The sequence below is a fragment of the Narcine bancroftii genome, chromosome 7, assembly GCF_036971445.1.
Source record: "Narcine bancroftii isolate sNarBan1 chromosome 7, sNarBan1.hap1, whole genome shotgun sequence".
Lineage (NCBI taxonomy): Eukaryota > Metazoa > Chordata > Chondrichthyes > Torpediniformes > Narcinidae > Narcine > Narcine bancroftii.
The window spans coordinates 170389275-170414205 of NC_091475.1; the positions used below are offsets into that span (position 1 = coordinate 170389275).

General features: G+C 38.4%; 1 protein-coding gene across 7 annotated transcripts in view; it reads left to right on the forward strand.

The window, feature by feature from the left end:
* The window catches only part of LOC138739372 (cullin-5), an 87586-nt gene that overhangs the window by 49352 nt on the left and 13303 nt on the right, over positions 1 to 24931 (forward strand). For all 7 annotated transcript variants that reach the window (XM_069891278.1, XM_069891279.1, XM_069891280.1 and 4 more), the window contains 7 exons: positions 2972 to 3102; positions 5737 to 5844; positions 6642 to 6706; positions 13386 to 13518; positions 19377 to 19508; positions 22988 to 23111; positions 23351 to 23526. In XM_069891278.1, the coding sequence (XP_069747379.1) occupies positions 2972 to 3102; positions 5737 to 5844; positions 6642 to 6706; positions 13386 to 13518; positions 19377 to 19508; positions 22988 to 23111; positions 23351 to 23526 (869 nt within the window). The remainder of the gene's footprint in view (positions 1 to 2971; positions 3103 to 5736; positions 5845 to 6641; positions 6707 to 13385; positions 13519 to 19376; positions 19509 to 22987; positions 23112 to 23350; positions 23527 to 24931) is intronic.

The following is a 24931-nucleotide window of genomic DNA, read 5'->3' on the forward strand; positions in this document are numbered from 1 at the left end:
TCTATCCACATCCATTCTGTCTATCCCTTTCATAATCTTAAATACTTCTATCAAATCCCCTCTCAACCTTCTACACTCCAAAGAATAAAGACCCAATCTGTCCAATCTCTCCCCATACTCCAGATGCTTAAACCCAGGCAACATTCTGGTAAACCTTCTCTGCACTCTCTCCACTCTGTTTATATCCTTCCTATAATTAGGCGACCAGAACTGCACACAGAACTCCAAATTAGGCCGCACCAACGTCTTATACAATCTCAACATCACCTCTCAACTCCTATATTCCATGCAATGATTGATAAAGGCCAGCATACTAAAAGCCTTCTTCACCACCTTATTCACGTGAGTTTCTACCTTCAGGGAACGATGTACCGTTACTCCTAAATCTTTCTGCTCTTCTGTATTCCTCAATGCTCTCCCATTTACCACGTATGTCCTATTCTGATTCTTCTTACCAAAATGAAGCACCTCACACTTATCAGCATTAAATTCCATCTGCCATTTTTCAGCCCACTTTTCTAAGCAGCCCAAATCCCTCTGCAATCCTTGAAAACCTTCTTCATTATCCACTATTCCACCTATCTTAGTATCGTCTGCATATTTACTAATCCAATTCACCACCCCATCATCTAGATCATTAATGTATATAACGAACAACAATGGGCCCAATACAGATCCTTGAGGCACACCACTGGTCACCGGCCTCCAACCTGACAGACAATTAAGCACTACCACTCTCTGGCCTCTCCCTTTCAGCCAATGTTCAATCCATTTGACTATCTTAAAATTTATACCTAAAGACTGCACCTTCCTAACTAACCTTCCATGTGGTACCTTATCGAAGGCCTTACTGAAGTCCATATAGACAACATCCACTGCGCTACCCTCATCCACATTCCTAGTCACCTCTTCAAAAAATTTTTTTTGACCTTACAGGCAAAGGTTGAGGCAAGTTGTCCTGTGGAAACAGTTGCATCCTAAGTTGGTTAGCTGGAAACAATCTCAACAAATATACCACTGCCAACAACATCTTCAACAGGTGTGTGAAGGGCTACATGCCAAAGAGAGTAATCCATGCTTTCCCTAAACAGAGATGTTCCCTAGCTGGAAACCATAGCTGAACTGTGAGGTCCACTCACTGCTGAAGGCTAGGTTTGAGACACTCAAGTAAGTGACCCAACCCTATACAAGAAATCCAGATATGATCTCTGCAATGCCATCAGAAATATCAAGAAGTGGTACCAAACTAAACTTGAGTTCCAGAAAAACATGAACACCAAGCAACTGACAAATATGATGAATGCTATCATAGGCAATAAAAGGAAACCAGGCATTAAACTCAGTCCACTCTATGATCACTTCAAATAGACCAGTAAATCAACACGCACCACATCAACATCAGTCATTCCTGCAATCACAGCCACTGCCCCACATGTCGGAAGGGCCTTCCTTGAGTGAATCTGTGGAAAGTGACTGACCCAGGTGGAATCCCTAGATGTGCTCAGAATCTGGAGGCGAGTGTACACAGGCCAGCTACCAGTTGTGGAAGTATGCAAGAGCATCTTCAATTTCTTCTCCCTGCTACCCATCTGCTTTAAGAAGGCCGCTATCATCCTCATGCCAAACAAAAACATTATATTGGATCTAAGTGACAACACCAGTGGCTCTGACATTTACTATCATAAAGTACTTTGCTACCCTAGTCAAGGCTCAAATTAAATTCAGTCTCAACTCTTCTTAATTTCCATATTGCCAGAAAAAGTCCATGGCAGCTGTCATCTCCCTGGGCCCATGCTTTAGCTCTGGTACATTTGGATAACAAGGACACCTAGGTCAGGCTTTTATTCATTGACTACACAGATAGCGTTACAGCACCAGCGATTGGGACTGGGATTCGAATCCGAGCTGACAGTAAGGAGTTTTTACATTTTCCCCATTTCTGCGTGGGTTTCATCCCACAGTTCCAAACATAAAGGGTAATTGGGTATAATTGGGCAGCATGGGCTTGTGGGCCAAAATGGTCTGTAACCATGCTCTATATCTGTATGACCACAATTCAACTTTTGACGCTGTGGTGCCAAAACTACATCAAACTGTGCAGGGTTGTAAATGTAGCTTGTGACATCACACTTGTCTTCCTCCCTTCCTTCTGTTCCCTCTGCTGCCCCCTCCTACCCTGGTCATGCCCCATCCTGTCAGGAAGAGCATTCACAAGCGTGAGATTATGCTATCAGATTCAAGATCAGCACTTTCCTGCTGTTATCAGACTCTTGAATGCACCTCACACTAGTAAAATAATCTCTTTAATTCTGCACTTTGTATTGAGTTTTTACTACAATATTGCTTGCAAAATGAACTTTTTCACTGTACCTCTGTACACATGACAATAAATTTGATCTTGAAGTACCTTTCCTTGGCTCACTGAAAATATCATTCCTCCTTATTCTCATTGCTCATCCTCACAAAATGTTGCAGTGTTTTTGAACATCATTCCAAAAGGCAGAGAGTATACCAACATTCATAATCTACGACTACTTTTCTGGTAGAGTTCTGGTTCTGTTTAAGCTTGGTTGAAATGATTTCTGATTCATTGCCTTACAGAACTACTGCACAGAAATAAATTACTCAGCATCATGGTCGTGAATTGTCAACTAAATTAGCTTGTGGAATTTTTTATGTTTTCTTTGTAAAATTTAGCAGGTTATAAAGCTTATTGCTGGAATTTTATGGGGCTAATTAAGATTCTTGGTGTTCTGCATTAACCAAATATTTGAAATAAATGAATTAGATAATATTATTTTCTTTACTGAACCCTTATCTTCATCCATAAATGATCATGGAATTTCTATTCATTTTTGGTTGTAGAATTAATATTTTAAGCATATACAGTTGCAAAAAAACAGATGTTTTTACTTGCAAATATTTTATATTGTATTGCATTAAATGTAATGCATTGATTAATCTCTTGTAGAACTACACTTGATGTTTACATTGATGGATAAAGTTCCAAATGGGATTGAACCAATGTTAAAAGATTTGGAAGAACACATTATTAGTGCTGGATTAGCAGATATGGTGGCAGCTGCAGAAACGATAACTACTGTAAGTTTACAAAAGTATGGTAAATATTATTTATCCAAACTTCTGCTATACCAAAAAACAATTCCCCAAATGTTTTATCATTTTTGGAGGTAATTTTTTTAAAGGTATTATTTTTATCTTTCTTTCTTTGGCTTGGCTTCGTGGACGAAGGTTTATGGAGGGGTATGCCCACGTCTGCTGCAGGCTCGTTGGTGACTGACAAGTCCGATGCGGGACAGGCAGGCACGGTTGCAGCGGTTGCAAGGGAAAATTGGTTGGTTGGGGTTGGGTGTTGGGTTTTTCCTCCTTTGTCTTTTGTCAGTGAGGTGGGCTCTGCGGTCTTCTTCAAAGGCGGTTGCTGCCCGCCGAACTGTGAGGCCCCAAGATGCATGGTTGGAGGCGATATCAGCCCACTACTTTTATACCATTATACTTGAGGTAGATGGAACACAATTCCATGTTTTCAAGAGTGACTTATTTATTTTATGTGATGGAAAGAATTCAGATGATCCCATGTATTTTAACAAACTGAAATTGAGACTATCATTCGAGATATAAAGTAAGATATTAAGATCTTAGTAAAAGAAAAGGAAGAAAGAGAGATGGTTAAATTTACAAAGGGAATTACAAAGCTTTGGGTCATGGTAGTAAATAGAAAGTCATCAATTAAGGAGAAATTTTAAAAAGAAACCACAGCCAGAATTCGAGGAGTAAACCAAAAAGTGTTTTTAAAAAAAAAAGTACCCACAAGGCTCACCAGAGGCTATACTTTGTGAGGTGTTTGAGGAGATTCAGTTTGTCACTGAAGACTCTTGAAAACTTCTACAGGTGTACCTTGGAGAGCATTATGACTGGTTGCATTACTGCCTGGTATGAAGGTGCCAACTCTCAGGACAAGAAAAAACTCGAGGGTTGTTAACTCAGCCTGCGACATCACAGGCACCAGACTTCACTTCATCGAGAATATCTACATGAGCCAGCGTCTTAAAAAAGCAGCCTCTATCCTCAAAGACCTTCACCAGCCAGGCCATGCCCTCTTCAGTCTTATTATCAGGAAGGAGATACAGGATCCTAAAGACGAGCACTCAGCCCCACAGGGACACCTTCTTCCCCACTGCCATCAGATTTCTGAATGATCAATGAACCAAAGCCACTCCCTAACTTTTCAAGAACTACTATTTTTATTTTTTATATATTATTGTTGTCAGATGGTTCATCACATGAACGTTTTCACTCTAATGCTACTGCAAAACACCAAATTTTGTGACTTGTTCATGACAATAAATTGTGATTCTGAAGTCCTGTAGAAAGAGGAATATAGTTCATATTTGAGAATTTCCAGCATTTTCTAGTTGGGTTTCAAATGTCCAACATTTTGAATTTTAAGACTTAAAGGAGAACGCTTATCTTAGAGATAGATGAAACTGGAGGACTTTGCAGGTAAAGAAAGTGAGTTGCAAGAAAGATTTGAAATTTCAATGTTGGTTCGCTTGGAACAACTTGAAGTAAGCAGAAGTGAGGACAGGGCTTTTGCATGTTAGGATGTGGGTGGGTAGTGAAGATTTGGATGGCCTCAAGTTTATGGTGAATGGATTAATGGTACCTGGCCTAATGTCTTGAAGATTTTTCAGCAAATATTAAAGGTGCTCTTCTGGAGTATTCTTTCTCTTTTTCAAATATGTTGATTAATAATAACATTTTGACCTTTCAAAATGAAATTACTGAATTTTCATAAGATGATTTTTTAAAAAATCCACAATTGTTATTTTGCATATCCTTATAAAATCTGGTTCTTGGAAGAAAATGTACCATCAATAATTTCTTAATTATTACTTACTTTGGAAATGGAATTACTGTAGTAATGAATTTATTTTTAAAATTTTATCTTTTGCCTTCTTGGTTGTTCAAATTAATAGGTGTCAACAAATATTTTATTAGCAGTTATCTTGCTAAAAGATTAGTGATTTATAGCTAAATGACATTAACAAACTTCCACTTTGGTGCTGTAACTGATGATCTTGGCAGCTGCCATGAGGCTATTTCAGATATACAGTACAACTGATTATCTGAAATGGTTGCGACCGTGCTTATTTTGGATAAATGATATTTTCAGATGACTGGTCATATATATAAACAGCCCAGTAGCAACAGTAAATCACTTGTAACAGTGTTTAAACAACAAGGGAAGTCTTTTAAAGCATGAAATAATATTTAATTCTCACCTGAACAAAATAAGGTAAATCCAACACCAAAAACTCGAAATTCTACTTGGGTTTTTCCAAAATTCCAAAATTTTTTTCAACCTTTGACATCAGTTCAGCTCCAAAAATTTTCAAATAACTGAAGATTTCTGATTGTTTCAGATATCCTCATTTATCTAACATTTTTCGGAGGCGAAATGATGTCACTTTGGCTTGGAAATTTTTCAGATAAATGAGGATTTCTGATTTTTCTGAAATCCTCGATTATCCAGGGGGAAAAAAAAAATTAGGAGCCGAACAGACTTCACTTCGAGGTCCAAAAAAAATTTTGAATCACTGAGGATTTTGGATAATCCGTTGTCGGATAAATCAGAGTTGTCATGTAATTTTCATGGCCCATGTAATGTGTTAAATGTTTTATAACACCAAGTCAATTAATTTTCCTCTTTTACAGGATTCTGAAAAATATGTGGAGCAATTGCTTACATTATTTAATCGATTTAGTAAGTTAGTAAAAGAGGCATTTCAGGATGATCCTCGCTTTCTTACTGCTCGAGATAAAGTAAGTAAATTTTAATGTTGAAAGCCAAGAGTTTTCATGTTAGAGTTTTGAAACTTGGGTTTATAATATCTTCACATGGTAAATTTTAATTCTGAAATTCCTTGGTTACTCGTATCCTTCTTACCAAATGTACACCTTGCCTATTTATGTAGTACATTGTTTTAATCTGATAAACTTGATTAAATCAAACACTACACTTGGTATCTGCATTCTTAAAATGGTGTTTTCATTCATCAGGGTACATTTTATTGAATTGCTTTATGAAAACCACTATGACCATGAGAAATAGAAAATCTGCAGATGCTGGAATCTTCAGCAAATAATAAGATGCTGGAGGGACTCAGTGGGTCAGCATCCATGAAGAGAAATGGTCATTTAATGTTTTGGGTTGGAACCCATTGTTGGGACTTCAGTGGGAAGGGGTCAAGAAATTACGGATACTGGACAAATTAAGGTGGAGACACAAATGGGGGAGGAGACCATTAGCGAGTAGGGGTGGGAAGTTTTGAGAGAAAAGGGAGAATGGGTTTAAGTGAAAGACAGATGCCATCAGGTTAGGGTTGGGGCTATCTTAAAATAGGAAATTTCAATATTCACTTTTCAATTTTCATAATTCAGTTCTTGACAAAGTATCCTGACCTGAAATGTTGACTGTCCACTTCTCTCCATGAATGTTACCTGACCCATTGAATTCCTCTGGCTTCTTATTGATTACTATGAGCATTCCTGGAATGCATCCTTTTGCATTTAGTTAACAAATGATCTGTCTCTAATTGTAAAATTTAACTTTCATACAGGCATATAAAGCAGTTGTGAATGATGCTACAATATTTAAACTTGAACTGCCATTGAAACAAAAAGGGTAAGAACTTTTTATTGAAGATTACAACCACTAATGTTTTATAAATAACAAAGGTAGATTAGCTCTTATGCAGCAGAAGGTGGATTACTCAAAGTCTACAAGTAATCAAATTTGTGGATGTGAAGCTAAGCAGATAAATTGCAGGAGGGATAGAGATGAGTGGGAGTATTTGGTTTTGATGAATCAGAAGTGGAGTTAATAGTTCATTCCCAGATCATGTAGGACACCAAGATTGCAAGCAATCCTGCAGTGATGGCAAGGAATGAGACTTACCCTGGGGCCAAAAGAGATTTCTTTTAGGTCTTCATTAATTTAACTGGGGAAATTTATCAGTGACAAATCAGAAATGTTTAATTGGAGTGAGATAGTGATGAAGTAATTTTAAATTTTGTTATACTTGTATGTTTGGATGATGTTGCTGAGGACTGCAATGTAAATGAGACAGAAAATGATGTTTGAAGGATAAATTATGGATGCTTCCAGAGGTAATGAAGAGTGAATGACAAGGAAATTCTTGACCAGTTAACAGTTGAAAGAAGGAATCCTGCACTTTTCAATCACAATGGCCAAATTTTTTTGCCCAACTTGTATCATATATGAGCCAGAGTCTGACTGGAGAACGTGATGAATGTGGATTTATGCAATACTGAATAAGCCTTAGTTATCAGGATTCTCAGTGCTAACTCGTATTGTTAATGGCAGCTTTTACTTTCCCCTTCAAAACCAAATTTGGATCAAAATACACAATTTATCTATTCTCCTGAACCGCTGCTTCTTTTCCAAGAACTTTGCACATATTATTACCACTGTGCTCTTTGTTCATTTGTTGAACATATAAATTACAGCATAGAATCAAGGCTTTTGGCTCACCATGTATATGCTGCCATAAACCAATCCCATCTCCTAGCTTGTGGCCTGTATCTCTCTATTCCCTGCCTGTTCATGTATCTCTCTAAACGTCCCTTAAAAACTGGTATTGCATCTTCATCTATCACCATCCTTGGCAGCACATTCCACTCTAGGTTAAACAAAAACCTTGCACATCTCCTTTAACTTTCCCCCTCTCATCTTAAATCTATTCACTCAAGTATTTGATATTTCTACCCTAGGGAAAAAACTAGCTTCCTATTCTTTACACACTCACTCAAAGGTTCCGAAATCAAACCATTCGTCAATACTCTAGATACCGGTTTACTATATAGAGCCTTAATCCAACCAATAAAGAAAGGACCAAACTTAAATTTCTCCAAAACTTTAAACAAAAAATTCCATTCAACTCTATCAAATGCTTTTTCTGCATCTAAAGATATCACCATCGGGTGATCTGAAGATTGTCGAAATCTATTAATCAATCTAATCGCGCACAGAATATTATCTGAAGCATATCTATTCTTTATAAAACCTGTTTGATCCATATGAATCAACTAAGGTAAAAATTTAGCCAATCTATTTGCTAATATTTTATTTATTATTTTATAATCTACATTTAACAACGAAATTGGTCTATATGAAGATGCTTTCAAAGGAACTCTATCTTTTTTGGGGATTACTATAATTAAAGGACTAGAACAAGACTCAGGTAATTCATAATGTTCTCCAACTTGACGTAATACATCCCCAAACACTGTAATAAATCATCATAAAATTTTTAAATAAAATTCAACCGAAAATCCATCATCACCAGGCAATTTACCGTTCGGCATTTCCATCATAGCCATTTTAATTTCCGAATCAGTAAACGGTTCTTCTAACTCCTGTATATCTGCATCCTCTAATATTGGTAAATACAACTGTGATTTTAAAAAAATTAATCGATCCAGTTTCTTGTTTTCCTTCAGATGTATATAACTTTTTATAAAATGAACAAAATTCATCATTAATCTCACGAGGTTTATAAGTAATAAGAGAATTCCGTCTAACAGCATTAATAGTCCTCGAAATCTGTTCTTGCTTTAATTGCCACGCCAATACCTTATGTGCTTTCTATCCCCATTCATAATACCGTTGTTTAGTCCTGTTAATCACACATTCAAATTGATAAGATTGCAAAGTATTACATTCCAATTTCAACCTAGATAATTCTATTTTCTGATCTTCTGTAGCATCTTTCTGGAATTCCTTTTCTAACTCATCAATCTGTTTCTCTAATTCAAGACTGATTTAATCGATTCTTTTTTATTTTAGAAGTATAACTAATTATTGTTCTCTCAAATAAGCTTTCATAGCATCCCATATACAAACTTACTTTGAACGGAATTAGAATTTTCTTTCAAAAAAAAGTTAATTTGTTTTTTCAAAAAGTCAGTAAATTCCATTTTTTTTAACAACATTGTATTAAACCTCCGATAGGCCACTTGAATTTTCTCAGAAGTTCCATATGTAAAATATAACAAAAAATGATCTGAAATCACCCTACTTTTAAATTCCGCTTGTTGTATTTTCCCTTGTAAATGTGCTGATACTAAAAAGAAGTCAATCCTTGAAAAGATTCATGTCTAGATGAATAAAAGGAGAAATCTTTCTCTGTCAGATTAAGACGTCTCCAAATATCTACTAAATTAAGATCTTTTATCACTGCTTGAACCTGAACTGCCATCTTAGATTTCTTAACTTTCTTTGGAGATTTATCTAATAAAGGTTCCAAAACACAATTAAAATCACCACCAACTAAAATATTATCATTAGCCTGACCCAAACATAAAAATGCATCTGAAATAAATATTTTATCATCTGCATTTGGGGCATAAATATTAAGTAAAGTCCAAAATTAAGAACATTTATATGGAACATTACCATTGGAGAGCAGGTGTAATCATCAAGGATCCACACCACCCAGGATATGCTCTGTTTTCCCTGCTACCATCAGGAAAGAGTATAGGTGCCACAAGACCTGAATCACCAGGTTGAAGAACAGTTGCTACCCCTACACCATCAGACTCATTTAAAAAAAACCCAACTGAAATAGAGACTCATTTAAGGACTCTTATTTTCAACTTTATTACTAATTTTTTTTTCTGTACTGCACAGAAGTTTGTTTACAGTTCTTTATTTGTTTACATTTCACTCTTTTGCATACGTATCTTCCTGAGTACAGTTTATTTTGTATTACTGCCCACAGGAAAAAAGAACCTCAGGGTTGTATGTGGTGTCAAGTATGTATATGGACAATAAACCTGAACTTTGGAAACCAACACTAACTCCTTTTTGATATCAATGTGCCCTAGAATATTAGCATGCCCTACATTAACCTCACTATACTCAAATCAAATTTGTGAGACAAGATCTCCCATAATCTCTAAAAAGTCAATATTTTCCTAAATGCAAGTAAATCCTGTCCCAATTATTCTTTTAATAATTTCTCTACTAGTGATGTATAATATCCTATAATATCCTACAACCCTATAATATCCTATAAACCAGGGTGGCCAAACTTTTTTGGTGTTGGCTGTGTACAGAAAAATATAAGGAGTCACAGGCCAAGAAATATTAAGCCTGGCAGTTTTCAACCAATTACACTGCAAGAAAAATTTTTTTTTATACCAGAAAACCCCTGTGCCATCAAAAATACATTTTGTATCAAAATAACTAGACGACGTTACTGAACCAATTTTATTGATGTGGTCACATATTACTTCTGTAGCTGCTGCTCTTAAATTCAATTTAAATGAATACAATAAAGCTCTTTAAAATTCTCAATAAGTAGTGCAAAATAAAAAGCTGAATGCAAAATAAGAAGAGGAGAAAAGATCAAGAAAGTGAAAAGGCAGTCTCCAACATTCTTCCACAACTCTCAGTGAGTACAGTTCGCGGCCCAAATGTCCAACTTGATGATTATGATGCAATTTGTAGATGGGCTATTAAAGTTAACAGATGCCTTGCAAATCAAACAAACACACTTCTTGATTTCTATGGTGTCTGAAATCTTTGCTCTCCCTTGCTATTTTCCATCTTTTTGGTTCCACCATGTTTATCAACAGAGGTAATAGTTTTCATTGATGAGTAACATTTCAAAAGTCAAGTCTAGTAGTTGTTCAAAAATGGCAGTAACATCTAGTGTTGAAACTAAGAAGTAGAATATTACATACAATGCAACTTATTGTGAGAGACTATGGTTCTAACAGACCATATTCCATTTTAATTTAAAAATTTGCCCTGGGCCACTTAAGTGACCAAAGAGCTGCAGTTGGACCCAAGGCTGTAGTGCGGCCTCCTCGCTATAAACCAACGAACAAGAAACAACATTGGCTATTCACCAATCTTGAGGGATGTCATCTGTGACTGAAGAGCATTATATCTCTATCAATGCCCTTGGAGTCTCCTTTGCTTCTTTCAGTATCCTGGGATAAATGGGCTTGCTGTACTTGTGCTAGGTTAACCTTGTGTAGGTTCAGCAGGCACATTTTCTTATCTAAGCTGGAAAATCCAACAATACAGCTCAGGTGACACTATGCTGAATTGGAGAGAATATTGTGGCCTGTGCTTAGGACTAAGTGGTTAAGGGTATTATTGTTCAATGCTCTTGATAGCCCAGTAAGGAAGAATCTAATAGGTAGTCAGAGCTGATCTAGATCAAAAAGTATGAAAGTATGAATAAGAACTGTTGATCGCTTTTTCCTTTAATGTGATGGCATTGGCAAAGTACTAAATTGCAGTACAGTGATATAGCATAATGGATGCTTTAGCATGGAACATTATGCATGGACCTATCATCAGGTGTATATCCTAAGTAAAGATTTGGAGCTGCTGCAATTCGCCTATCATCATAATCGCTCCACAGCAGATGCAATATCACTGGCTCTCTACCACCTCAAAACCAGCAGTTCATATATGCAGCTGCTGTTCATCGACTACATTGCCTCAATACCATTACTTCCTCAGTACTGGTCAAGAAGCTGCAAGCTCTAGGCCTCTGTATCTCCCTCTACAACTGCATCCTTGACTTTCTCATCAGAAGACCACAGTCAGTACGAATTGGAAACAACATCACCTCCACACTGATTTTCAACACAGGTGCGCCCCAAGGATGCCTGCTTAGCCCACTGCTCTACTCATACACCCATGAATGTACACCCCGGCACAATTCCAATGCTATCTACAAGTTTGCTGATGACACCATGGTTGTCAGTAGAATCACAAACGGCAATAAGGAAGTGTACAGGAGGGGGATAAATCAGCTCATTGAATGGTCTAATGACAACAACCTTGCACACAACGTCAGGAAAACCAAGGAGACTTCAAGAGGAAGTCAGGGGAATATGACCCAGTCCTCATCGAGGGCTCAGTAGTGGAGTGGGTCAAGAACTTCATAGTCAACATCTCTGAGGATCTGTCCTGGAATCTCCATGTTTATGCAATCTCAAAGAAGGCTTGCCAGTGGTTATATTTTGTGAGGTGTCTAAGGAGAGGTGGTATGTCACCGAAGACTCTTGTAAACTTCTACAGGTGTACTGTGGAGAGCATTCTGGTTGGTTGTATCACTGTCTGGTATGGAGATGCCAACTCTCAGGACCAGAATAAACTCCAATGCAATATCACAGGCACCAAACTTAACTCCATTGAAGATGTATTCATTAGGAGGTGTCTTAAAAAAGCAGCCTCTATCCTCAAAACCCCCCACCACCCAGACCATGCCCTCTTCACTCTGCTACCATGGGGAAAAAGGTAAAGGAGCCTAAAGATGAGCACTCAGCGGCACAAGGACAGCTTCTTCCCCGCTGCCACCTGAATAATCAATGAACCAGACACTGCCTTACTTTTTGTGTACTATTTTTATTTTTTTATTGTAATGTTGTAAGATTATTATAATATGAATGTTTGCACCATGATGTTATTGCAAAACACTGTATTTCATGACTTGCTCATGACAATAAATTCTGATTCTGATATCCCCTATTTCTAAGCAAACAAGTTTTGATATGATTTTGTCAACCAAGAAATTGTGCTGAAAATTATATCATCTGAGGAAAATGATATCAAAAGATCATGTACTGTCTATGTCTCATGTATTGTTCCACCAAGATCACCTTTAAATTGGAGGAGCAACACTTAATTTTTTGTCTGGACACTCGACAACCCGATGGCATTAACATAAACTTCTCTGGTTTCTGCCAACATACTCTCCATTTGTCCTCCCTTCCCTTTTCTCTTTGTCTTCTTTCCTCCAGCTCTCCATCCCCTTCCCTCTCCATTTACAGAGCCATCCCCCTCCCTTGTTTGCTGATGTGCCCTCCCTCCCTTATCCACCTATTACCTCCTACCTGTGGGAATGTGTTTTCTCCCACCTCTTTTCTTCCCCCCCCACCCCCCCCCCCCCCCATCATTAATTTCGGGCATCTGCCTACGTTTTTTTCATACCTTGATGAAGGGCTCAAGCCTGAAATGTTGGTTATGTGTCTTTATCTTTGCAACATAAAGTACTCTGACCTGCTGAGCTTCTCCAGATTTGTGTTTTTAACTTTAACTACAATGTCTTCAGATTTTCATGTTTTATCCTCATCAGAAAATGATTAATTTTAGGCTGTTCTAATGATTGGCTCAAAAGAAATAGAAGCTTGGCTAGAATAATCACAGGATCTAATTTGATATGAAGTGAAAATTAAGTGTTTGCTTGTGATTTGTGAAATAGAAATGTTATTTTAAAACTGCCTTATAAAAATGCTGTACTTTTCCTGGAATTTAGAGTTGGGTTGAAAACTCAGCCTGAATCAAAATGCCCAGAACTACTAGCAAATTACTGTGACATGTTACTTAGAAAAACTCCCCTTAGTAAGAAGCTTACTTCAGAAGAAATTGAAGCAAAACTGAAAGAAGTGGTATGTATATGTCTGACACATTTTTCCTATTGTTGATAGACTCTATCAAATTATGTAAATAATGGTTTTCCCCCTTGCATTCCCTGCTGCTGCCAAACACAAACCACCTCATTCTTCTAACTTAATTTTTCTTAAAGCTTATCAAAAATCCACAGGACAATTAAAAAAATATTGCTTTGAAAGCATAATGCGTACACAAGCTTGGAAGTTAATTTTGTCTCATATTCTACAGAAGGACAAACTGGAGTGCTGCAACATCATTTTATTTTCACATTGATTGTATTTTCTGAAGTTGTTAATAGGGATTAAAAATGTATTACCCAGGTTTGGTAACTTGATACATTCACATCTGACAAAACCAATTTTAGTTGATTTGTTAATGATTAAAAAGCAAATAAACTTTTTTCTGTAGCCGCATGCAATTGCAAGATGTGTGCTTATGTTGCGTCATCCTTTAATCTTTATTCACTGAATGGCTTGCCAGAAATATTTTGACCTTTTGAAAATACATCGCAATTTACTTACATTGATGTTTGAGCTGTGATGTATTCTTTGAATTTTATTACAAAATTACACTTTAAATCAAACATCAAAACTAAAAAAAAGCATGTCATTTCTTATACAAAACTATTCATGCAGGCAATCCAAGTGTAACAGCCATTCAAGTAATGGAAATTTACCCTTATGAAAATCACAAATCTCCATCTAAAAATATGAAATGTGGAATAAAATTTGCTCTTTATTTATGTGGATTTTATGTAGGGGAGGATAAATCAACACCAAATGCAAATGCAGCAAACTTTGTCAATTTTTCTGCTCTGAGATTTGAATGTACTGCTTTGATTGGGTTGGCAGTCACAGCTGAGCCCTTTGCTATGCCCTCTGCTGCAAAGTATGGAGTTGTAATAACCATGGCCTGCTCGGTAAAGCAGCTATTTTCAAGGGGGGCTCTATGGCCCCTCTTGGAGGTCACAGCACATTTAAAGGGGGGCTATGGACTGAAATCATAAAATATATTTTATGTAGTTGGTAGGAGAAAAGTGCACAAGAAGCCAACGAAACTTGATTGCTTCACAGGGAAGGTCACCTCATAAGCTTTGAGCAGAATCCTAAGGTGGCCATAGTCAAAAAAAGGCTGCTCTAAAGTAGTCCCTTGAATTTTACTCCACTTCCCATTACTCCCTGAACCCTTTTACCACCTTTCTCCCATGAACCCTGATGCTCAAAGCCCATCTCTATCCTGGTATCCCCAGTTCCTAAATCTTTTCCTGATTCACAAGCCTGGAGTATCAGAGAAAATGTCTTGGAGATTAAGAGTACAGCAGCACTGCACTCTTGGATGTCTGTTCACATGTTCTCAGACTGTAGAGGGTGTAGCAAAAGAAGGACTCTGCTGTCACCAAATCGACATGGTGATGTCATATCCAAATCTAATTGACTTAATGACTAAAAATTATAATTGACAAAATTTGTTGTTTCTTTCTGAATCTTGTCCATTCTCTGAGTTTAGCATGGACCTCTGCTGTTAAGTAACTGCATTAGGTAACTTTGTTATTGCCAATAAAGTGGCTGGATACAAGACAAACCATAATGTAAGAAAACAGTACAGAAGAGCAGAGTGAGATCAGTTGGTTCAGTGCAAAGGCAACCATCTTTTTACTATACTGTGAAGTTCATTCTAGAGTCTGATTATAGCAGGAAAGAAGCTGTCTTTGAATCTGATGGTGTATAATCTCACCCTTGTGAATTTTCTTCCTGATTGTTTGGGGTGGGGGGGGGGTGAAGAGACTGGCTAGTGAGGGATGACGCAGTGGGAGGCGATGGAGGGGAGGGTGGTATATGTGAACAGTCAACTATATCCACATCATAACTCAGTGGTTCTCAATTTTTTTCCCCCCCCACTCACATACCACCTTAAGTAATCCCTTACTAACCACAGCATATGGATTACTTAAGGCGGTATGTGAGTGGAAGGGGGAAAAAGGTTGAGAAGATCTGTCATTACTGTTAATGCAGACCAGGGAGTGAGCTCTGCCCCTGTTCTGGAAGTCCGTAACAAGCTTCTAGGACTTGCTGACATTGAAGAAGAGGTTGTTGTCCTGGCATTAAGCCACGAGTCCAGTGGTTCTCAAACGTTTTCTTTCCACTGACATTTCACTTTTAGTATTCCCTATATGATCAGTAAGAGATTGCTTAAGGTGGTATGTAGGTGGAAAGAAAATGTTTGAAAACCACTGTTTTAATCATATCTAATTGACTCGTTATGTGCACCGTTTCATAACTCCAAAGGAAATGGGCCAATGACAATTTTTCTCAAGAAAAATATTTCAGTAACTATTGGGTCTAGGTCAGTGTTTCTTAACCTTCCCTTTCCACTCACATACCATCTGAAGGAATCCCTGACTAACCACGGAGCACTATGTTCAAGTGGTATGTGAGTGGAAAGAAAAAGGTTGAGAACCTCTCCACGAGCCCCTCTAGATTCCACCTTGTTATTTGTTAGTGACTCTGGCTATGATGATGGTGCCATCTGCAAATTTATAGATGGATTTGGAGCACAGTCATGGATGTCTAGGGAGTCTGGTCGGGGGATGATTTTACACCCTTGTGGAGAACTGGTGTTGAGGGTGATTGCTGCCTGTGGGATAGGAAGTTATGGATCCAATTGCTGGGTTGGGTGGGGTGCTGAGGCCAAGGTCACAAAGTTTGAGGATGAGTTTGTTTGATCCTGGTGTGTTGAAGGCAGAACTATAATTACGACTGGTAGTCTGACATGGGTGCTCCTGTTAACCCAGTGTTCCAAGACTGAATGTAGAGGCAGGAGGATGGCTTCTGCGATGGATCTGTTTTGGCGATATGCGCATTGGAGTGGATTGAGGGTGGCTGGAGTGGTTCTGAGTCGTGGGCAACCTCTTGAATCACATCATGGTGATGCATATTAGAGCCATCAGACATGGGGGACACACCAAGGGACTCATCTGGGCCGGTTGCTTTCCAAGGATTTACTCTCTGAAAAGCCGATCTAATGTCTGTAGTAGTGACCATGGGTGTGGGTATGCCTGAGGTTGATGAGGTGTCTGCCACTGGCTCACAGGCTCGCTATTCGAACCAAACGTAGAATGCCTTGAGCTCTTCCAGGAGTAGTTCATTATTGTTTGTTCATCTGCCTGATTTTGCTTTATAATCCCTGATGGTATGCATGCCGAGTGTCGATGAATTTCGTCTGGGACTCTGTTCAAGTTTGGTTCTGCCCCTTAGCATCCCTAATGGCCTTGAGCAGTTTGTATTTAGATTTCATGTATAGGGCTGGGTCACCTGGCTTGTATGCCATGTTCTTGGCCTATGTCAGTGAGTGGACATTGTTGGTCAGTGTGGTTTCTGGTTGGGGAACCTACACATTGTTCTCCTTGGCACACAGTCTTCTATACATTTACTGATGTTAGTTAAGGTTGGTTGCTGAGTCTACTGATTCAAAAAGGTTGCGTTGGATATTATCTGCTTCTTCCATTCAGCTTCTTGTAGGCCAGTAATTTGATTGACTGGTGGTTTGATTTTTAAAGTACAGTCATGGGATGAAGCAGTAGGCATTTTTGATGGTGGGGGATGTTGGCGCCTGTGGTAGGACAGTTGATGTGACAATTGTGTGTATTTGTATTGTAGATTAATTTAAAGGGAAAGGTTAGCACTAGCAAGCTGTAAACAAGAATTCCATTAAATTCAATCTTTGGTTATTTTTGCTTGCAAGTCTTTGCACAGCTGGTTAGTGTAGGATGGCGTGGTTAGTGTAGTGGTTAGCACAATGCTATTACAGCGCCAGAGTCAAGAGTTCAAATCCAGGTTGTCTATACTCTGGTTTCCTCCCACATTCCAAAGACTTGCAGTGTTCATAGATTAATTGGTCACATGGGTGTATTTAGATGGCTCAGGCTCGTGGGCTGTAAAGGCCTGTTACCTTGCTGTATTTCTAAACTTAAAATTTAAAAAGAAAGTATATTTTTCAGTTGCTTTCAAATTGAAAATAACTAAGAGAAAATAATGAAAGGTTCATCAAGAACATGGAATATCACTAAGCTTTTATCTCATAGCCATGATCCTGAATTAACACCATGAAAATAACTAAGAGAAAATAATGAAAGGTTATCAACCTGAAACATCAAGAACATGGAATATCACTAAGCTTTTATCTCATAGCCATGATCCTGAATTAACACCATGTCCTTTGATTCCCTTTAAAATGTCATCTCTGTCTTGAATAACTTGGTAATATGGCTCCAGGGCTCTCTTGAAACATAATTTCTTAAGATTGATTGTTTTCTCTCCTTCCCCCCCCCCCCCCCTCACTTGCTTCCCTCGACCTTCCTTTATATAAAACCTTTACCCCCATTAAGAATTTCCTGGCAGCAAATGTTAAACCAGAAGAATTTGTATTCTTATGTATAGTGGAACCCCGATTTAACGCGAATTCGGATATAACACGATGAGTCATTGGACATGAGTCAGGCTGCCGCCAAGTGCTTGGGGGTTCCGCGAGCAGTGGGGACCTGGGGCTGCCGTGAGGGACGGTCAGTTTATAAACAATTAATTTGTGTTTTAATTTCAACTGTAGCTACAATGATTTATTGAAACCCTCATTTAGCACAACCCCATTTTTGTTTTTTGCGATGCGATTTTTAAAATTAAAACACTTTTTTACTCAAACCATTGCGTTATAACGAGGTTCCACTGCATATTGTATTTAGGATATTTTACCCAGATTTATGCATTTTACTTAAAGTATATACAGGTATTTATATTTGCTGATAGAAAGAGGCTATGTCACAAGCAATGAATTAGTAGGCTATTCATATTTCATTGAACTTTCAGGAAACAAAATTGTTGCTTTCTCATTTGAATGGTTCTTGCCAGCAAAATATTAATTAAGAAAAAAAGTCTGAACTCAGCAAAAAACTAAGAGATGAGATGGAAATTGGTGGAGTTGTGAATAATGAGGAAGGTTATCGAAGGATGCAATAGGATATCGATCAGCTGGAAATCTGGGTGGAGAAATATTAGATGGAGTTTGATCCTATCAAATAAAGAGAATAGTAGATACTAAATTGCAGGGCCCTTGGGTGCATTTGTATACAGGGGGTCTTTAGGTCCAAACCTGAAAGCAGCAACATATGTGGATAGGGTGATAAAGAATGTATTCAGCACAGTTGCTTTCATTAGGTGGGGCATTGAGTTGAAAAGTCAGGAGGCCTTATCACAGCTGTGTAATACTTTGGTGAATCCACATTTGGAGAATTGAGTGCAGTTTTAGTTGCCACAATGTAGAAAGGATGTGGAAGCCTTAGAGAGGATACAGAAGATGTTCATCAGGATATTGCCTGGATTGGAGAGTATGAGGTCTAAGGAAAGATTAGACAGACTTGGATTGCTTTATTTGGTGCATCTGAAGCTGAGAGGCGATTTGATGATTATATAAGAGGCATGGGGAGGGTAGATTGCTAACAATCTTTTTCCCAGCAGTAGAAATGTCAAATAGTAGAGGGCATAGATTTAAGATGAAAGTTTAAACAAGATTTTCAGGGCACGTTTATTTAAGCAAAATGAATGGTGCCTCCAACACACTACTAGGGATGTGGTAGAAGCAGATATGATAACAATATTCAGCACAGACATTGTGGACCAAAGAACTCATTCCTGTTCTTTACCACCCTATCCTATGCTGCATTGTTTGATGTTCTATTGTATGTTCCAATATTTTATGTAACTCAAATTAATAGCATTTGTTTACAGTTGATACTGACTTTTAAATTTGGAGTGGTTCTATATACAAAAAAAAGATTGAATTCTCATGAATTTTATTTTAACAGCTTCTTGTACTGAAGTACGTACAAAACAAAGATGTCTTTATGCGGTACCATAAAGCTCACTTAACGAGACGTTTAATCCTGGATATATCAGCAGACAGTGAAATAGAAGAAAATATGGTGGAGTGGCTTAGAGTAAGTACATGCAAAAGAATCTTCTTTCCCAATGTTCCCAGGCATGTATTTTTTTCTTTTGTTCTGCTCAATTTGTTTGGGAATGCTCCACGTAAATGCAAATTGGCAAGTTGTGTATGCTCTAATAACTGTAATTCACTTTGCTCATTGATAACAAATCCTTCTCAAAGGCAAAAGAATTTCTCTCTTGCTCTCTCCCTCTCACTCAAGTGCTCTCTCTCTCAAATACCATAATGCTTCTCTCAATACGGTAAAATGGGTGTTTGTCATTGCTCATGATCTGAACAAAGGGAGGAGAGGACCTGCGCCATTCTGTATATGCTATTTAATCTTGATTATAGAATTGGCCAACTGAAGTATGTCTCTCACCCCTCTGTCTTCCTTCCTCTATCTCTTCACTCCTTCCATCTATTGGAGAGCTAACTTTCTTCACACTCTCCCCTCTATCCCCTTACCTCTTCTCAGCTGCTTTCTCTTCTACTCTTCCACCTGTATCCACCTGTTGTCTCTTACTTGTTAACCTGTGCTCCTTTGTCCCCCAGCCTCCACCTTTTTATTCAGGCTTCTGTCTGATTTTTCAATCCTGCCGAAGAAGGGCTCTGGCCCAAAGTTTCTCCACTACTTTTGTGTACGGCATTAGACCCCAATATCCGCAGATATTCTTGTTTATAGTCTTGAGGTTGAGGGAGAAAGATTGTCTAAAGCACCAAGAATTTTGTACTGCCTTTACACTGGTGGAATAGAAAGAGCCAGAATAGTCCATGGTTGTATTTTGTGTTTCATGCTATGTACACCTTCTAGCAATGCAGTACTTCAGTATTGCATGAAGTTGCTGGTCCACATATGTGGAGGAAACCTGTATTCTTTTGACCAAGTTGAGAATGCAAGCAGCTATGGAAAGTTGATAATCCTACACGGGTACTAACAATCTTCAGAACACCTCAACAAATATTCACTGAAAAGGGACAAAATAAATTGAGAAGTTAGAGCTCAAAATTCAATTTGAGACCAGAAAGTATAAATAAATTTAGATGGGCTATTTAAAAAAAAATTAAATATAGACATTCAGCACAGTAACGGGCCCTTTCAGTCCATGAGCCCTTGCTGCCCAATTACATTCAATTGACCTGTAACCCCGGTATGTTTTGAACGGTGGGAGGTAACCAGAGCCCCTGAAGGAAACCCATGCAGACAAGGGAAGAATGTGAAAACACCTTACTGACAGCATTGGATTCTAATCACTGGTGCTGTAATGACATTGCACTAAACACTACGCTAACCGAATCACCCCAAGTGCTGAATATGTTTTGTTTCGATAATTTTCATGCCGAATTATTTTACTCGGCTCAATTACTGAGTGTTTTTAGCTGTCATTTTGAATGCTGATGTGTCACAAGATAACAATTTTTTATGTTAGACTTTACCAGCTTTGCTCTAAAGCTATTTAAGATGTACAGTACATGCATCAAAGAGAGAATATTCTTTAATTTCATAATGGAGTTGAAGTTTAGTTTCACTCCCAAACCCAACAAAAAAATGTTGGGTCTTCTGTGGACACTGCTCAGTAGTTTCTCGCTTTGCTTCCCACAGTTCCATTCTGAGTGTCAGTCACTGCTCAGCAGCTGAAATCAGAATCGTGCCATGTGGGGATGTATGAGCACAGAACTTGCCACTCTGGCAAGTGTGCCTTATGCCTTATGCTTCACTGAAGTTTCACCTGTTTTATTAGACTAACTTTTTTAGTTTAATAAAATGTACAGTATTCTAGTGGAGTTGAACATTTTTCCATTACACATTCTATAAACATGATTTTTTTTCAGAAAAATCTACTTTTGTTTTAAAGGTGGGGTGAGCACGGGCTTGTGGGCCAGAAGGGCCTGTTACTATGCCGTTCATATAAATTTAACAAATTACAGTCTTAATGATGAAGGGTTGTCTCTTTTAGCATCACCATTATAATAAAAAGGCAACAAAGAGGATCGTCAAAAAAGCTGAGAAGATTCCTTTCCTCTATTGAAAACATTTACCCAGAAGTATTGCTTAAATAGGGCTCAAAGCATTATAGAGGGCCCTTTTCATCCAGCACACATTATCTTTTATTCTGGTACTGTACGCACAAGTATGTGTATGTTCCGGGGTCCAGACAAATGCTGTTTCATCATCATAGACCTCAACAATGAAGACGCTGTTTACATCCGGTACCACACGGATGGCAGTCTCTTCAATCTGAGGCGCCTGCAAGCTCACACCAAGACGCAAGAACAACTTGTCCGTGAACTACTCTTTGCAGACGATGCCACTTTAGTTGCCCATTCAGAGCCAGCTCTTCAGCGCTTGACGTCCTGTTTTGCGGAAACTGCCAAAATGTTTGGCCTGGAAGTCAGCCTGAAGAAAACTGAGGTCCTCCATCAGCCAGCTCCCCACCATGACTACCAGCCCCCCCACATCTCCATCGGGCACACAAAACTCAAAACGGTCAACCAGTTTACCTATCTCGGCTGCACCATTTCATCGGATGCAAGGATCGACAACGAGATAGACAACAGAGTCGCCAAGGCAAATAGCGCCTTTGGAAGACTACACAAAAGAGTCTGGAAAAACAACCAACTGAAAAACCTCACAAAGATTAGCGTATACAGAGCCGTTGTCATACCCACACTCCTGTTCGGCTCCGAATCATGGGTCCTCTACCGGCATCACCTACGGCTCCTAGAACGCTTCCACCAGCGTTGTCTCCGCTCCATCCTCAACATTCATTGGAGCGACTTCATCACCAACTTCGAAGTACTCGAGATGGCAGAGGCCGACAGCATTGAATCCACGCTGCTGAAGATCCAACTGCGCTGGGTAGGTCACGTCTCCAGAATGGAGGACCATCGCCTTCCCAAGATCGTGTTCTATGGCGAGACAGAGGTGCACCAAAGAAGAGGTACAAGGACTGCCTAAAGAAAGCTCTTGGTGCCTGCCACATTGACCACCACCAGTGGGCTGATATCGCCTCAAACCGTGCATCTTGGCGCCTCACAGTTCGGCGGGCAGCAACCTCCTTTGAAGAAGACCGCAGAGCTCACCTCACCGTCAAAAGACAAAGGAGGAAAAACCCAACACCCAACCCCAACCAACCCATTTTCCCTTGCAACCGCTGCAACCGTGTCTGCCTGTCCCGCATCGGACTTGTCAGCCACAAATGAGCCTGCAGCTGACGTGGACTTCACCCCTCCATAAATCTTCGTCCGCGAAGCCAAGCCAAAGAATATGTACAGTCAGACGATAAACATTAACTTGAAAATTTTGACTAAATGCACATTTGCCCCATTGAGACTCTTCAAATTTGGAGTATTAAATATTCTTGCAGATTTTCTAGGACTTTATTCTTACTGATATTTTCGTTCGTGAGCAAGATTTGTATTTTTATTTTAATCCTTAAGTGTTGTAAATTTTGTATCATATAGAAACTTTTACTTTTTTTGTGTTTATAGGAAGTGGGCATGCCTGCTGACTATGTGAACAAGTTGGCCAGAATGTTTCAGGATATTAAAGTATCTGAAGACCTCAACCAAGTTTTCAAAGAAATGCACAAAAACAATAAGTTGGCCCTTCCAGGTATTATTTTGTTTAGGAAGTATGGTCATTTGATTTAAGAACAGAAAAGCAGAAAAACAAAATATTGAATGTTGCTGTTAATTTAAAAATGCTGATGCTTGAATATTCAAGTGTTAAAAATACAAAATAATATTACATATTTAATAAAATACTGAATAGTATGAGAAGCAAAAATTGTATGAAAACATTTTTGCACATTATATTCAAATAACATGGTTATAAACCTTTTCCCAATTTAGCTGACTCTGTGAATATCAAGATTTTAAATGCTGGTGCCTGGTCAAGAAGCTCAGAGAAAGTATTTGTTTCCCTACCTACTGAACTTGAAGATCTTATCCCTGAGGTGGAGGAATTTTACAAAAAAAATCACAGTGGTAGAAAGTTGCATTGGCATCACCTCATGTCCAATGGAATTGTAAGTAGAGAATCCTTTTGATGTTATATTTGACTGTGGCCTAGAGATTTCAGGCACTTTTTGGTTGAAGCCTGATGGATAAATTTGACCTTAGAATGTTTGTTAAAAATAACCAAAAGTAATAAGTCAGTTGTTAAATAACTTGCAACATGCATGTGACCTGAATCTGGGTAAATAACAATCATTTTTTTAAAACATTTAGTTTTGAAATCATGAAAGCTGAGAAACATGCATTTGAGAATGGTGTCATTTATTTGAGCACGAGTACTTTGTTAGTTGATGTTTGTCTGTTAAGGCTATATTTTCACATGACTGTCAGTTATTCTTGAATTAGTGAATGTGAATATAGATACATCACAGCTCAGATGTGACATGTCCCTCTTTGGATGATTAAATCAAATGTACTTGTGTGAGGCATCAAAGGACAACTGACGGTGGTGTATTTGGGACCAAAACAGTGATTGATAATATCAACTGAGGAAAATGACAGTTGGTTTTCAGGAAACACAATACTCTTCAGATCACTTTTATGTTATGATATTGAGTGAACTGCTTTTATTGTCTTTTTTTTAAGAACCACATTAAAGTTAACCACAACTCAAACATTTGTGCAATGCTAAGTATTTTAAATGTTTATAACATTTGAGAGTCAGCAGAATATACATCATTCTTAGCCTTGTTCAACTTTGAGGTATTTCTACCAAGAAAATTAAAACCCTCCTTGCCCACCCCCTCTGTTCCTTTTACTGCCCTCGCACCTCACCCTTTCCCCCTTCTCCCCTTTTACCCCACTTTTCACCTTCTAATCACATTCTAATCCTCCTACTCTAAATCTGCTCTTCAGCTTTCTTCCCCACCACTTCACACTCTCTACCCAAGTCTTTCCCTTCTACTGTCATCCTTCCATTCTCTCTCTGCCCAATCCCCTCATCCCCCTCCAAATTTTTGCCCATCCTCTTCTCTGCCATCAGGTCTCTCTTCCCTCCCCTCCCCCCCTCTCTCCCCTCTCTCCCTCCAGCACTCTATAAAAATCATAAATCCATATGAAACCAAGGAATAATACAAGCAAAGAAAGTCTTAGTGTTGTTGATTTCTATGAATTCCAGATTAGTGCTATTGTCAGGAAAACAAGTTTTCCTCGCATTAATGATACCACAACAGAATTTTACTGTTGCAACTCTACAGTAGACTCAAAACTTATTGGACTTATTGAGAAATGCTTTATCCTCCCTCTCTTTCTGACCACCTGTTCTCATTTTGCCCATCCCCCCCATTTCCCTCCATCTGTTTCTCTTTTCTGTTTTTTACTTCCTTATAGGAGCTTATTGCAGTATTTTTGTTAGTGGGTATATTGAGTTTTGAATAAGTTGGAAAAGCTTATACTTGAAGCTTATTCCCTTGCACT